At 36.2% G+C, this 14,228-nt stretch overlaps 1 protein-coding gene across 5 annotated transcripts in view; it reads left to right on the plus strand.

Annotated features, from left to right (window-relative positions):
• Positions 1–14,228, plus strand: part of sgsm2 (small G protein signaling modulator 2) — a 60,180-nt gene that overhangs the window by 26,176 nt on the left and 19,776 nt on the right. For all 5 annotated transcript variants that reach the window (XM_067364339.1, XM_067364340.1, XM_067364341.1 and 2 more), the window contains exons 3-7: positions 2,806–2,974; positions 10,818–10,982; positions 13,038–13,105; positions 13,340–13,488; positions 13,566–13,700. In XM_067364339.1, the coding sequence (XP_067220440.1) occupies positions 2,806–2,974; positions 10,818–10,982; positions 13,038–13,105; positions 13,340–13,488; positions 13,566–13,700 (686 nt within the window). The remainder of the gene's footprint in view (positions 1–2,805; positions 2,975–10,817; positions 10,983–13,037; positions 13,106–13,339; positions 13,489–13,565; positions 13,701–14,228) is intronic.

Raw genomic sequence — 14,228 nt, forward strand, 5'->3', positions numbered from 1 at the left:
ATTATTATTTTATTTCAGTCTTAGTTGAAACCAATAAGGAGGCTTTCAGTCATTAATGCTCCATTAAGGATAGCAATGATATAAAACTGTACTAAATGATTTATAGATATCTAATCTGTTCATTAAATCCCCATGTGGTCTGTCGGATTCTCTTCTTAATGCTTAGTTCACCCTTACTGAGTGGAGGTTGTTAGAGTTGAATCAGATGAACTGTTTTAATATTACAGAAATCATTTCACTTTCAACAAGTGTTTTCTCAACATTGCATATCTAATCAAGTATTTTGAGAGCGTAGAGAGATGGCCATTCGCAGTGCTTCATGGGAGTAGGTGGAGCTAACAAGATCTTGTAAATGTAGATGCAAGCAGATAAAGTAAAATAAACACTTCATAAATGTGCATTTTGGATATTTTCATTCCAGTCTGAAAGAAGACATGTTATGGAGGTTAAATTGACCATTGCATAAAAAACAATAGCTTTTCCTGTAGTGTCTTGCCATAAGTAGAGTTGTCAAAAGTACTGACATCGGTACTGAAAAAAAATGTGACCCTATGAGCGCTGTTGAGTGGATTCGTAAACACCTCTGATTGGCCATTGTGTTCACGCGCTCATCAGATATGTCTGTGATTGGCTACATTGATCAACTTTTCAAAAACGTTGTAAATAGTCATCAATGACGCTCTTCTCCAATCGCTTACACAGATACACACGGGAGCATTTGAAAGCAGGCGTCTATTGTGGACCAGTCCGCAAGCCTGCTTTCAAACCCTCTCGCTTTCAAATTCAAACACTTCGATGTGCTTTCAAACCCTCCCATGCATTGATCATTGTAGCCAATCACAAACATATCCGATGAGTGCGTCAACACAGTCATGGCCAATCAGAGCTGGGATAGACGTATTTAAACTGGGATAGACATATTTAAAAATTACATAGCTTCCATGATTCAAAGAACAAGGGAGGCTTTCGGTCATTAATGCCCCATTAAGGATAGCAACGATATAAAACTGTACTGAATGATTTATAGGGGCAATATGTCTAATCTGTTGTTCATTAAATCCCCATGTGGAATGTCAGATGCTCTTCTCAATGCTTATTTCACCCTTATTGAGTGGAAGTTGTTAGAGTTGAATCAGATGAACTGTTTTAATGTCTCTGTGATGAGATACTAAACTCCCGTGTGCATTGTTTCAAAGCTTTCTTCAGTTAAAGCATCTTACCTATATGAGATATTGTCAATTCCACAATAAACAACTGAAAAGAAACTAGTGAGAGTATGAAATATGTGCTTTAAGAGTTTATTTGTATGTTTATATGCATTATTTTTGCCTAAAATGGATGGTTGTGTGCTTCGAGCAGGAGACCAGAGTAGCTTGTGGGTGTATGGATGCATACAGAAAGTCGTGCAAACCAGCAGGCACAGAGAGATTATGTAAATACATCTTCATGAGCGTTCAGCTCGTTTCTCAAATGCGCAGCGCTTTGTCTGCACGTTTGTTGCTCACTAGATGATGGATCCGAGAAACACAGGAAGTGCCATTTCTTATAGTGCCTCTTAGGGCATTGCTGTTCACATCAGAGCTGCTTTTGGGAGAAGACAGTTATCGTGCTGGGTTCTCAAGGGGGAAGCACTTAACAGCCACTTAGATGATTCATTTTGTTGTATGCTCTGAAATTAGAGGTGTAGATTAGCAACATATTTGCAGCTTGTTGATCAAGTCTCTTTCTGCATGGCCGCACATCTTCAGGGTAAAAAATAAGGCAGTAAAATCTCATTGAAAGCTAGTGACATGTCAGGTCAGGGGCCCTGCTGTTCAGCTTCTTTTGGGAGGCCCCTGGAAGTAGTCCAATGAAATCCCTGTCTGCATGCATTTTCCCTTCATGAATGTGCATTTTAGCTGTCTAAATGTATCAAACAGGCTCTTAAAGGGGAAAACTTGAAGCTTAGAACCCTTAAGCCGCTGCCCCCGGTGGCACAAGCCGAGCAATAAAAGTGCTATTACCGCCATAAACATCTGATTGCTTCCACAAATGCAGTCGATTATGTAGCACCAAAAGGACCTTAATTCCACTGAGATATTGATAGCATCAATCAAACAGCGAGTCGATAGCTGGACTTTACCCAGCTCTCATGGCAGATGCAAATCTCATAACTGGCCTTTCATTGCAATCATGTAAAAAATTATTTTGATTTCATTTGGCGAGCAGATCTCCATATATCTTGATTTATGTTCTTCTTGGCACATGAGCACTTGGCTACTTGTCAAAAAAAAAGATGGACGAACGCATTAGTCGTGCTTTTGTGCCAATATGAACATCCTCTCCATCTTTCATCGGTGAGATTAGGGGGCTGGGGAACTGTTGCCGTTGTTTATTTGTTTTTGAAGTGAGCCCACAGCGCTTGAGGTGGTTGAATCCCAGGCACAGTAACAGGTAGTTCGCCCTGACTCTGCCTTACTGAAATATTTAGCTGTGCTCCAGCAACCAACAGTAAATCTCATTCCCAGTTGCAATTGTGCTCCCGTCATGGCTGTTTACCTCACAAAAGGAGAATGAGTATGATGCAGAACACAATTACTTCTGCAATAAGATTTTCCTTTGCATCATGCGAGTTCATCGATAGTGAAGCAACACTAGGAAAGAAATGGAATTAAAAACTTGACTCGTGAGAACAAATGGCTGTTATTAAAGGAATTCATGAAGCAGTCGGAAATAATAAGATGCTAATTGCTTTAGTTTATTCAGTGTTTTGTTTGCTCTTTTCCTGCATACCCCTTATCAGCTCCTCCTTCTATGTTCCTTCAGGCTCCATTGAGGCTTGCTTAAGTCACCTGCTGAAGCGAAGAGCAGCCGGATTCCTCCGCAGCGATAAGATCGCCGCTCTCTTCACCAAGATCGGCAAGGTGAACACCACGGCCAGTGAGATCTGTCGCAAGGTTCAAGAACAGCTACAGCAACAGGCCGAAATCACCAGGTCTGACTTCTTATTGTGCTCAATAATAATTATTATTATTTTTTAAGTTTTAATTTAATAAACTCCACCTCCAAAACAACTTTATTTTTAGCTGATATCACCTAGGCCATGTGGGCAAATGGTCAATCATTAGGGCTGGGCGATATATCGAATGCTTTTGTCACGCGCATTTTGTCAGTAAAGCCGGTTCCCTGATTACCACTAAATCGCCATCACCTGCTTTCAAATGAAGCGGCATTTAATAGACGGAGCCGTAGTTCACTGATAAGCCACGCAATATCGCGTTCAATATCGACGGCGATTCATATCGATATTGAACGCGATATTGCGTGGCTTATCAGTGAACTACGGCTCTGTCTATTAAATGCCGTTTCTTTATTTTTTAGTCAAACATGTAGCCTTTCAAAGTATACTCCATTCGCAGGTTGCCAACATATGTGTTCTAGAAAGTTTCATCTTTGTCCAGTGTCTGTTTTTTTTCTCCAGAAGTTATGACCGATGCAAATGATTTTGTATTCTTTCAAAGCAGAACTATGTAACTTTTTTTACCTTCATAAATAGTTTTCTAAATCCTTACGATGGTTAATTGACTTGTAGTGGTGTGTTTGAGGCGAGCACTAACCCCCTCTGGCACGTCTACACCAGAAAACAGCACTTGCAAGTTGAGCTGCGCCGACCCGACACAATCTCGCCTCATGTTCACGTTCACATTCACACGAGAGTGACAAAATGCTTTACGGTATTTCAAAAACAATGTATATATTATGACTTTATAAGACAATTTCGAAAATTACCCACCTCCATCGAGAGTTCTTGTACTGTATTTGCAAAACTACTGCGCTGGTGAGCGTTGTAGTGGTTGTAGTCCAGAGCTGTGCTTGGAGTGTTTACGACAGTGTGATTCACTGAAGGAACCTGTAGGGGGAGCTTCGCAAATCATACTGAGTTCCGCTTTAAACTAAAGTTGCGGCTATCTCATAACTCACTCACACAAGGCTCGGGCATCTCGGGCATTATTGCAGTCTCTGGTATTTTGTTGTTGTTGTTGTTGTTGTTTTGTTTTTCCGTCTCTTTAGTTTTAATTTAGCTGATTAATTTAATTCAATGCACGGTTACAAAAATTGAGTGGCACACGTACTGTACTATTCTGGTGCACTATATGCATAAAAACCAAAGTATACTTTGGGCTTTAGTCTTGACGTGTCCCACTTTTTATAACTCCGGGCCCCCCAGTATGGGAACCATTGTCATAGCCAATAGCCACATAGCTTTTGTTTTTAACTAGGTATTCCAGCCTTTCTAAAATCTGGTTAACAACAATGCAACAAAATTTACAAAAATAATGTCAAGTCACCATTATTTATATAGCGCTTTATTCAATACAGATTTACAGCGATAAACAGGAAAATAATAATTAAAGGTGCCGTAGAACGTCTTTTCAAAAGATGTAATATAAGTCTAAGGTGCCCCCTGAATATGTCTGTGAAGTTTCAGCTCAAAATACCCCATAGTTTTTTTTTTGTATTCATTTTTTTAACTGCCTATTTTGGGGCATCATTAAATATGAGCCAATTCAGGCTGCGGCCCCTTTAATTCTCACGCTCCCCGCCCCCGGAGCTTGCTTTAAACAGCATAAACAAAGTTCACACAGCTAATATAACCCTCAAAATGGATTTAAAGAATGAAGTTGTTTATGAATTATACAGACTGCAAGTGTTTAAAAAATGAAAATAGAGACTGCTCTTAATAGAATACTAATAATAGAATAATTCTTGAAATTGTATAGTGATTGTAATCGTTTCAGTTATTGTCCAGTGTGAACGACTCTTAACAATACATAACGGAACTGCAATATTTCTTCCCCAAATTCCATATCAGACCACAGATTGTCTCTGCTTTTTAAACTACATTACATGAATACATTTTAACATTATTGGAAAATGACAATTTACTTTTTAACAGGTTATTATTCTGCTTATTAATATGAACTGCTTATTATTATATAAGTAACATGCTAAAAGGCAAAGAAAGCCATAAACTAGAACTGATCATATTAGTGATATAAGCAATGCTTTATGACTGATAAGCTGTGCAGGCAATGATGAAAGCAGGAAGCAGATCTGGTGTGTGGAGAGGGATGATTTGCTGCTTTGACTGGCTCTGCAGCACTCTAAATGAGGGATGGTTTTGGGCGGATGCTCCGGGGCTTCGGTCAGCTTCTTATTTTCCAATTAACTCTCCATTAGCAGAGCCACATGGCCAATGTGTCACTCAAGAGTGGACCGCTCTGGTCTAATAGCAAAAATCTCCAGGTGATGTGGTCAGAGATTAGCTGAAGCCACTTTGGTGTGTCAGTACAGTAGCTATTCGCGCACACACACACACATTTAAAGCATTAATGTGGAGTGGTGCTAGTCACATGTTCTGCGGTCTTCCCTGTCTGTCCATTTTAACCAGCCCTCCCCCACCGCACACACTCGGTTACTCAAGTTGCCACAGCAACACCATGGTGTCACCATCACTAGAGCAACAAGATGCTCGCTGGTTATTGAATACCTCTACCGCAGCGATTCAGGCCTCAAACTGTGGTCTGATAAAGCAACTGCATGTCATTAATCTCTTTTATTGCACTCTAAACACATTTGTACTTCATTGTTTGGGATCCGGAGTTATAAAAATGGGGGCGCGGCAAGGCTAAGTGATAGTGTGCAGTCAGCAGATTGTTATATGAAAGAAACCTCTTCAGGGTGATACAAGACCACACTGCAAGATGCTTATTATCCAGCTACTTGCCACATAAGTAAATAATTGAACACAAAATTTTAATTTGGTCCGCTCTACCCTGTCCAGCGTTCACAAGCTCCTGGTCCCCCTCTCGCAGAGCTATGGGCCCCTAAAGATAAAAGTTAGATGGCTATAGTTCGATAGTAAATATATAACATATATATAATATATATATATATATATATATAATTTTATATAGGCACATTTATTTATATAGCATGTTTTATAACTTATGCCTCAATTTTATGTTAGATCAGTTCATCTTTCAGCAAAAACGGTGTTTAATATACAAACTTTTATTTAAAGTCTTTGGGTCTCATTCATGAAACACGAGCAGAACGAATTTTTGTGTAAATCGTGTGTAAAGTGGTTCTGGTGTAAATTTTCGGATTCATTAAAATGTTCGTATTTTCCAAATGTTAGTTGGTAAGAAAGAAATCTACACCTGCTCCCAGCCACGCGTAAATAGTGCGTTTAACATCTGAACGTTTTGCTCATTAATAAGGCCGCATTTTAATTCACCTTAATAAGGTACATTACACAGCATTTTGAAAAAAATATTATATATAGTAATTACATATGTTTTTTCTTTTTACTTTTATTGTGAGAGCCAGTAATAGCATCTGCAAACGGAGCACTTTAATCAAATAATTAATTGATTTCAAAGGGCTGGGCAAACTTATGGCCCCAAATGGCCAAAATCCTTCGTTTGGTGTCATAATATGATGCCCATATATAGTTGTCAGTTGGATGTAATGGGCGGGATTTATGGTAATTGAGAATGAGCGTGCACGCGCATCCCATTTACGACTGATTGGAATTCATTCACACACATTTCACTATCACTTCTGACGTTTACGAAGTATTTGTGAATCAGGAGAAGAGTTTTCGGGAAGGTCTCTTTATGCGCAAATCACTCACATATTTACTCGTATATTTACGAATGTTTCATGAATGAGACCCTTTGTGTGTGGAGACTTGCACATAATTTCATACAGTATTTAGTTTTTATTGTCAGTGTGTATATATATATATATATATATATATATAAAGATGTATATAAGATTATATATGTAAGTATGTAAGATTGTTTGTTTTTGAAAGAAGTTTTTCTGTTCACCAAGGCTGCATTCAAGCCTATTTCGTCGAAAATACATTAATGAAAGTAATATTGCGAAATATTATTACGATTTAAAATAACTGTTTTGTATATGTTTTTATTCCTGTGATGGCAAAGCTGAATTTTTAGTTGAAAGCTGAATTTTTATCATAACTCCAGACTTCAGTGTTACATGAACCTTCAGAAATCATTCTAATGTGCTGTTTTGGTGCTCAATTATTTATAATGATGAGCATAAGAGACTTCTTTCAAAAACATTAAACAATTAAAAATTAGCATCACATGTTTATTTTATATATAAAATACAAGTTGATTAGTTGCTCATCCCTATTAAATACATGGATATGAAGTTAATATTATTATATTATATGTAAATTATCTTAAAGCGAGTCGGCCAAGCAACAAGACAAACACTGCAACAATATAACTATAATTTTAATTTATTTTATATTATTGTTAATTTGCAATTCAAGTTAGGTTTTCTATGGATTCCTTAGCTAACATGTATAGATCTGTGTGTCTCTTACAAGTTTGTTGTTTTTCTGAACTATGATTTTGTTTTCTTGCTTTATAAGTGGAGAGTCCTGAACTTGTAGTCATCTATCAGAAAGTTGCAAGATGGCAATTAACTTGACACCGTTTATTGATACGAAAAACATGTTGCCATGAACAATGGTTAAATATACAGTTTAGCTAATATTATACAAAAATGTGTGCTATTTGTGGTTTCATATGGATTCACTTTATTAATGGCCTCTGAAACTGCACTGAATGATTGCTCTTGGAGCAGAAATGCACAGTTTCATTTCCATAGCATCTGCATAGCTCATCTCAGTTGCAGGGATTTATTTGCTTGTTTATACCGAATGTCTACCGCTGTGGCCAACACGCACACATACAGTGTAAGTGTTAGGCCATTATGGGATCAATGCTTATGTAAATCAGAGAAGATGAGGGCGCTGTGGCAGAGACAGCAGACTCATCCATCTCTGATGTGCCTGCAGCTGTGGTGTAGTGTGATGTCCGGGCTGGAGGGAGATTGATGGCTGTGGGGTGTTATTGGCTTACACCCCATGATGGACTCCCTCATCTGTGCACTCCACATTACAGCAGTCCTTCCAGCTCTCCACAGCCTCCGAATGGATCTCAGAAGGGCTTAGTCACAGAAACTGGCTTAAAGGTTATTTTCAACTAGACAGTTTACCCCAAAAAAGTTGCGGCGATACAAACCTTTATGATTTTCTGCCTTTCATTAAACATAAAACAATAATTGATGAATGTTTCAACTGCTTTTCTCATACAATGAAAGTCAGTGGTGTCCAAAACATCAATAATAATAATAATAAAAAAAAAAAATAGACACAATATTTTCTTCTTTTTTTACTCTCCCACATGCTGATCTCCACTAGGGTTTTTTCAGCATTTTTCTTTTCCCCTCAAACAACTCTATTCAGTCTTGGCTTTCTGCTCTAACTTGACAGTGCCCTAAAGCAAGATTTATTTTATTTTTTTGATCTTTTGTGATTTCTTCATTTTCTCAGAGTACAGCAACGACTCTTGTCACCCTAGAGCTGGTGTTTGGCTGTCAGTGAAAAACTAACAGTGCTTACTGAAAATACTGTGATGTAATCTCTGCCAAAATATACACTGTAAAAAAAATCCCAGTAAAATTTGTGTAAAAAAAAAAACGGCAGCTGTGGTTGCCAGAACTTTACCGTAAAAAATACAGTAGCAACATAAAAAAAAAAATCTTAAATTTACAATAACGTATTTCACTAACTGATATAATGTTAATGAAGTACTAATATCTGTTTTGTACCTTTATAATACACTGACAGTCACCAAACACAGTGGTGATGAGAGTCACATGATGAATCAAAGTTCATCACAAGCAGATTTTTCACAAGCTGAGAAGGACAACACTAATATATAGAAGGTGCACACAGTGTCATTCACACAAACACTAAACACCATCATGGTAACATGCATGAAATTTTAAAAATGCAATAAACATTAATTTAACAACATTAGATGTAACATAAAACCCTAATGTACATAACTGATTAGGGAAAAAATGAGAAAAACTAAGAAGAAACAGAGTTATTTCAACGAAAATATATCAAATGTGAAGTGTCACGCAGGGAATTGTGGGAATGTCAATTTACGGGTTTTCACTGTAAATTTTACAATGAATTGTTATTTTTCATTTCCAAAAACTGTGAATTTAACGGTATTTTACCGTAAAATTACATTAAATGTACCATTAGATCTATTACAGTTATTCACCGTATATAGTACGGAAACTTTCTGTAAACCAATTGACAGTTTTTCACCGCAGCATTTTTACAGTCTTTTACTGTTAAAATCACGGTCATTTTTTACAGTGTACAGTAGCCTTTAAAAGTATAGGGTTGGTGAGAATTTTTTTTTTATTCTTTCCGAGAGATTTTCTTCACTTACCAAAGCTGCATTTATTTAATCAAAAATACAGTAAAAACATAAATATTGTGAAATATTATTACAATTTAAAATAGCTCTTTTCTCTTTTCTATTTGAAAAAAAATAAAAAAATAAAAAAATAAATAAATATATATATATATATATATATATATATATATATATATATATATATATATATATATATATATATATATATATATATATATATATATATATATATATATATATATATATATATATATATATATATATATATATATATATATATATATATATATATATATATATATATATATATATAATATATAGTTATATATATATATAGTTGTAATTTATTCCTGTGATGGCAAAGCTGACTTTTTAGTATCATTACTCCAGACTTCAATGTCACATGATCCTTCAGAAATCATTCTAATATGCTGATTTGTTGCTCAAGAAACATTTATGAATATCAACACAAAAAACAGTTGTGCTGCTTAATAGTTTTGAGGAAACCATTATTATTATTTTTTGATGAATAGACAGTACAAAAGGAAACATTTCTTGAAATCTTTTGTAACATTTATAAATGTCTTTACTGTCACTTTAGATCAGTTTAATGTCCTTGCTGAATAAAAGTATTAATTTCCTTCAAAAAAAGAAAATCTTACTGAGCCCAACTGTTTGAACAGTAGTGTAATTACAGAGATTTTGTCCAAAAAAAAAAAAAGAAAGATTTTTCAGGAATAAGAGGAATAGCTGTTGTTGATGGGTTGAGTGGCCTGCACGACGGATGATGCAGTAACTCTAATCTGAGATCAGCTCAGCTCTCGTGTTACTCATTCTTTTATCTGTGAGATTGATCTTTTTTTAATACTCTGAGGTGAGTCTTTTGGGATGACACATGCTCTGTCCCTGTCATTGTGTGTGTTGTCTTCATTGACTGAATGGCCTGGTGGGTTCGAGAGGGCTTTGTGACTGCTGCTGGCCCTCCTGCACTGTTGTAGATGAGCAGCCAGGTCATCCTTTTAAGATGCTGTATGGAGAAGTATATGAACTCACAAACACTTATAAACACCCACTGACAGGCACAGTCATAATCCCTTTTGTGTCTCTCGTTTCTTTCTTAAGACCAGACAGTGTAAGTATAGGATTTTTAGAGGGTTATATGAGGACAAACAGAAGCACAAAATAAGTGAAGGTGTAGTCACGGCATGTCTGAACTTTTGGAAAAAAAAAACAAAACAAAAAAAACACCTTTTTTTTTTTTTTGAGACTTTTGTCTTAAATTCATGTAATTTTTTGGGAGAATGTCCAAGAAAAATTGCAGATTGATGTAAATACTGTTGCTAAATAGTAAGAAAATGTGTGCAAATGAATGCTCTTGTGTCATTTGTTCACATCAGGCTTGACTTTGTCTTACGTTTAGTGAGCATTTTTGTCATATTCACTTTTGATCTTGTGTGTGAACGTGTTTGTTATTGCTCATCTCTCTCTCAGGAGGACCCAGAGCACAGGACAGGAGGCCCTCAGGAGGCAGGGCTCCTCTGCCGGCCGAGCGCCTCAGCCACTCTCCGCACAGGCCATCAAGCACATATGGGTCCGCACGGCCCTCTTTGAGAAAGTCCTGGACAATGTTGTGCAGTATATTGTGGATAACGCAAGGTAATTATAATTCCTGTATTGAAATTCATTGAGCTTATTATGATTTATTTATACACTAATAATTTAATAACACTGTAATCTTTAATCTCCAAAATGAATATCCTTTTTTTGTCTGATTGGAGCATTTCTAGTCTTTCATCAATATTGGGGCACAGGCTATCAAAAAGTGTGCCTACTGTATATTTTGATACTCTTTTTTTTTTTTTTTTTTTTTGATACTGTTTTGGAGATAAATAGTCTGCAGTACAGAGTCACATAACAGCTGCTTCGTCATTTACAAAATTTAGAAGACATAGTTTTGCACGTTTTGTTTCCTACAGTACAATGGATTGTATGTAAATATCGACCTCATCCAGTGCTCTTTTTGTTTTGTCTTTTAAAATATCCTGTTACTATATAGGTCTATATGTATACATATTACATTGTCACTTAACTATTGCATTTTATTATTATCTATTTTACATTTGCTGTTTCACTATTATTATTACTATTTTATTATTTATTTTCATTATCGTTTGTACTATTACTGTTTAATTATCATCATCTAAGGCAGTTTGTTCGGGGGTGGTTGGGAAGGGGTTGAAAATGTAAAAAATACAAATAATAGCATTTGTCTTTGGAATAAAAACAGAGAAAAAATATCCTGTTACTATTTCAGTGTGAGAAACTGATGCAAACGATTCTGTGCGTATGGTGAACAGACCAAATAAATCAGATTTTCGAACCATGTCAGACCTTTTTGTAAACCTGTTTGATCGATTAGATCAAAAGAGATATTCATTCATGAATCTGTCATCAATTGTTCTGATTTTAAACAGCTGATAGCTGATAAACTGTCCTGCCTAATTACTCCTGCCATAGACAGAAATAGTTCAAAATAGAAACAATATTACGTGGTTCTGAATTCAGCAAGAAAGAATGATTCTCCGGTCGGTATCCAGTATATTACTATGGAAGCTTGTTTCCACCACTGAATAAAAAAAAAAGTCGCAATTACTTTTTTCTCACAATTGTGAGTTACAAAGTCAGAACTGTGAGATATAAACTCACAATTGTAAGTTATAAACTCAGAATTGCGTGTTATAAACTCGCATATAGATATAAAGTCACAATTTCGAGTTATGTAGTCAGAATTGCGAGTTATAAACTGCGAGTTATAAACTCGCAATTCTAACTTTATTTTCTTGCAATTGCGAGTTTATATCTCCCAATTCTGAGAAAAGAAGTTGTAAACTTACAATTGTGAGAAAAAAGTCAGATTTGTGAAATGAAAAGTCGCAATTATCTTTTTAAATTTTTTTTATTCAGTGGCGGAAACAAGCTTCCATATATTACGGAGCCCCGCACATAAAATGCAGGGAAAAAAATAAGTATATCATAGCCACTAATTAACAATTTGTTTCCACGATTTACTAATAAGTTTTTCTCATTTTAAGCAAATCGTGTGCATGATATAATAATTCATTCCCTTGTTTTACTAAATCATTGTCACGTTGTAATACTTCAGTCCCTTGTTCTTGTAAAATCAAATTGAGAGAACGAATTAGTACAACGTGGCAATGATTTACTAAAACTAAAATTCGTGGGAATGAATTCTTGAACTAAAAAAAGTGAATTCTTGAAGGATTGAGTAAGTAAATCCACACGTCATGTGCGGGGTACTGTAAATATTAAATGTTTTGTTTTTAGTGATTCATTTTTTTAGCCATAATAGTATCGAATTTTAATATCAACCATTTATCAGATATTGGCCATAACATGAAAATAATGATCAGCTTGAATTGATTTCAGCCAGAGTTTTAATATCTGTGCATGCTAATAACATATTTATATATTACATATATTAGATAATAGTGGCCACATAACATGAATTTCTCATCTTTCTTATTCATATTATTATTTGCTAGACATTTCTTTTTTGTCCATAGTGATTGTTTGGACTGTCATCTGGAGCTCATGAAATAATAATAATGGGTTATTTGTTCAGCCTTTGAAAGAGGTCACTGGTTATTGACATACACATTTTGTGTGTTTGCTGTTGGTGTTTGTCTGTAGTAAGTATTATGAAAGGGAGGCCCTCATGCACGACTCTGTGTTTGGCCCTATACTGGCAGCACTGCTGGGTAAGTGCATCTGATGCAGAAAACACATTGTTATATTATTCTCATAATAATATCTAATAGAGATTTATAGACCATTGTTCATTGAACTTGTTTATTTGAATGCAGTTGTTTTTTTACTTTGTTGTATCTCTTTTCAATTGTGTTAGCATTTCATTATTTTATTATTGATTCATGCTGGCATTTTTTTTATCACATAATTTGTTTTGTGTGAAATCAATATTTTTTCATCTATAGTTGGGCCTTGCGCTCTAGAGTACACTAAGCTCAAGACGTCAGATCATTTCTGGACGGACCCGTCGGCCAATGAGCTGGTCCAGAGGCATCGCATCCACGGGGCCCACAGGGGCCAGGAGGTGTCGCCGGGACGTAGGCCTGCGCTTGGGGTGAATAAATCATACATATGTGGTGATTAGTAACAGTAAACTGCATAAATATCTCATATTCACCATACTTTCCTCAGATCCGAAAGCGCCAGTCCTCAGGAAGCATGTCTGAGGATAAGTTTGCAGCCTCTGCGAGAGAGTATGTCGAATCCCTGCACCAAAACTCACGTGTTCACTTGCTCTACGGAAAGAACAATGTACTCGTTCAACCGGTAAGACTGTACACACGCAGATGCAAATTCACTTAGAGGAAAACTAGTTTGATTTGCATCTACATTTCTTTTGATTGTTGTAACAAAACGGATTGATTGTAGATCACTACAGGAAGTGAGCCACAATGGTGTACTGTAGGTAGAAAAGATCATTGATCTCCACTGGTCAAAATTTGTTGTTCCCTTGTGTAATGAATGGTCAGATGGTTCCGGCTCCCTTTCTCCCTGGCATTTTTTTAGCTCCGCTGACTTCCTGGCTGATAGTTGTGAACTGGAAAAGGCAGACTGGATTAGCCATTACACCACATTAGATTTGTCATCAAATGAGTCAGGCATGGACTGGATGTGTGCATGAGAGTGTCTGTGAGATTTGCAACAGTGACTGATATAACTGGGCACAGAGAGTGCTGGGTCTGGCGAAGAGTTGAAGAAATCAATAGTGTAAACAACCCTTGCCAAAAGGATTGCAGTGATTCAGGTCTAATTGGATTTCTGTGTGAAACCTGATGCATTTCGCAGTTCTCATCA

This window comes from Chanodichthys erythropterus, chromosome 17 (genome assembly GCF_024489055.1).
Source record: "Chanodichthys erythropterus isolate Z2021 chromosome 17, ASM2448905v1, whole genome shotgun sequence".
NCBI lineage: Eukaryota > Metazoa > Chordata > Actinopteri > Cypriniformes > Xenocyprididae > Chanodichthys > Chanodichthys erythropterus.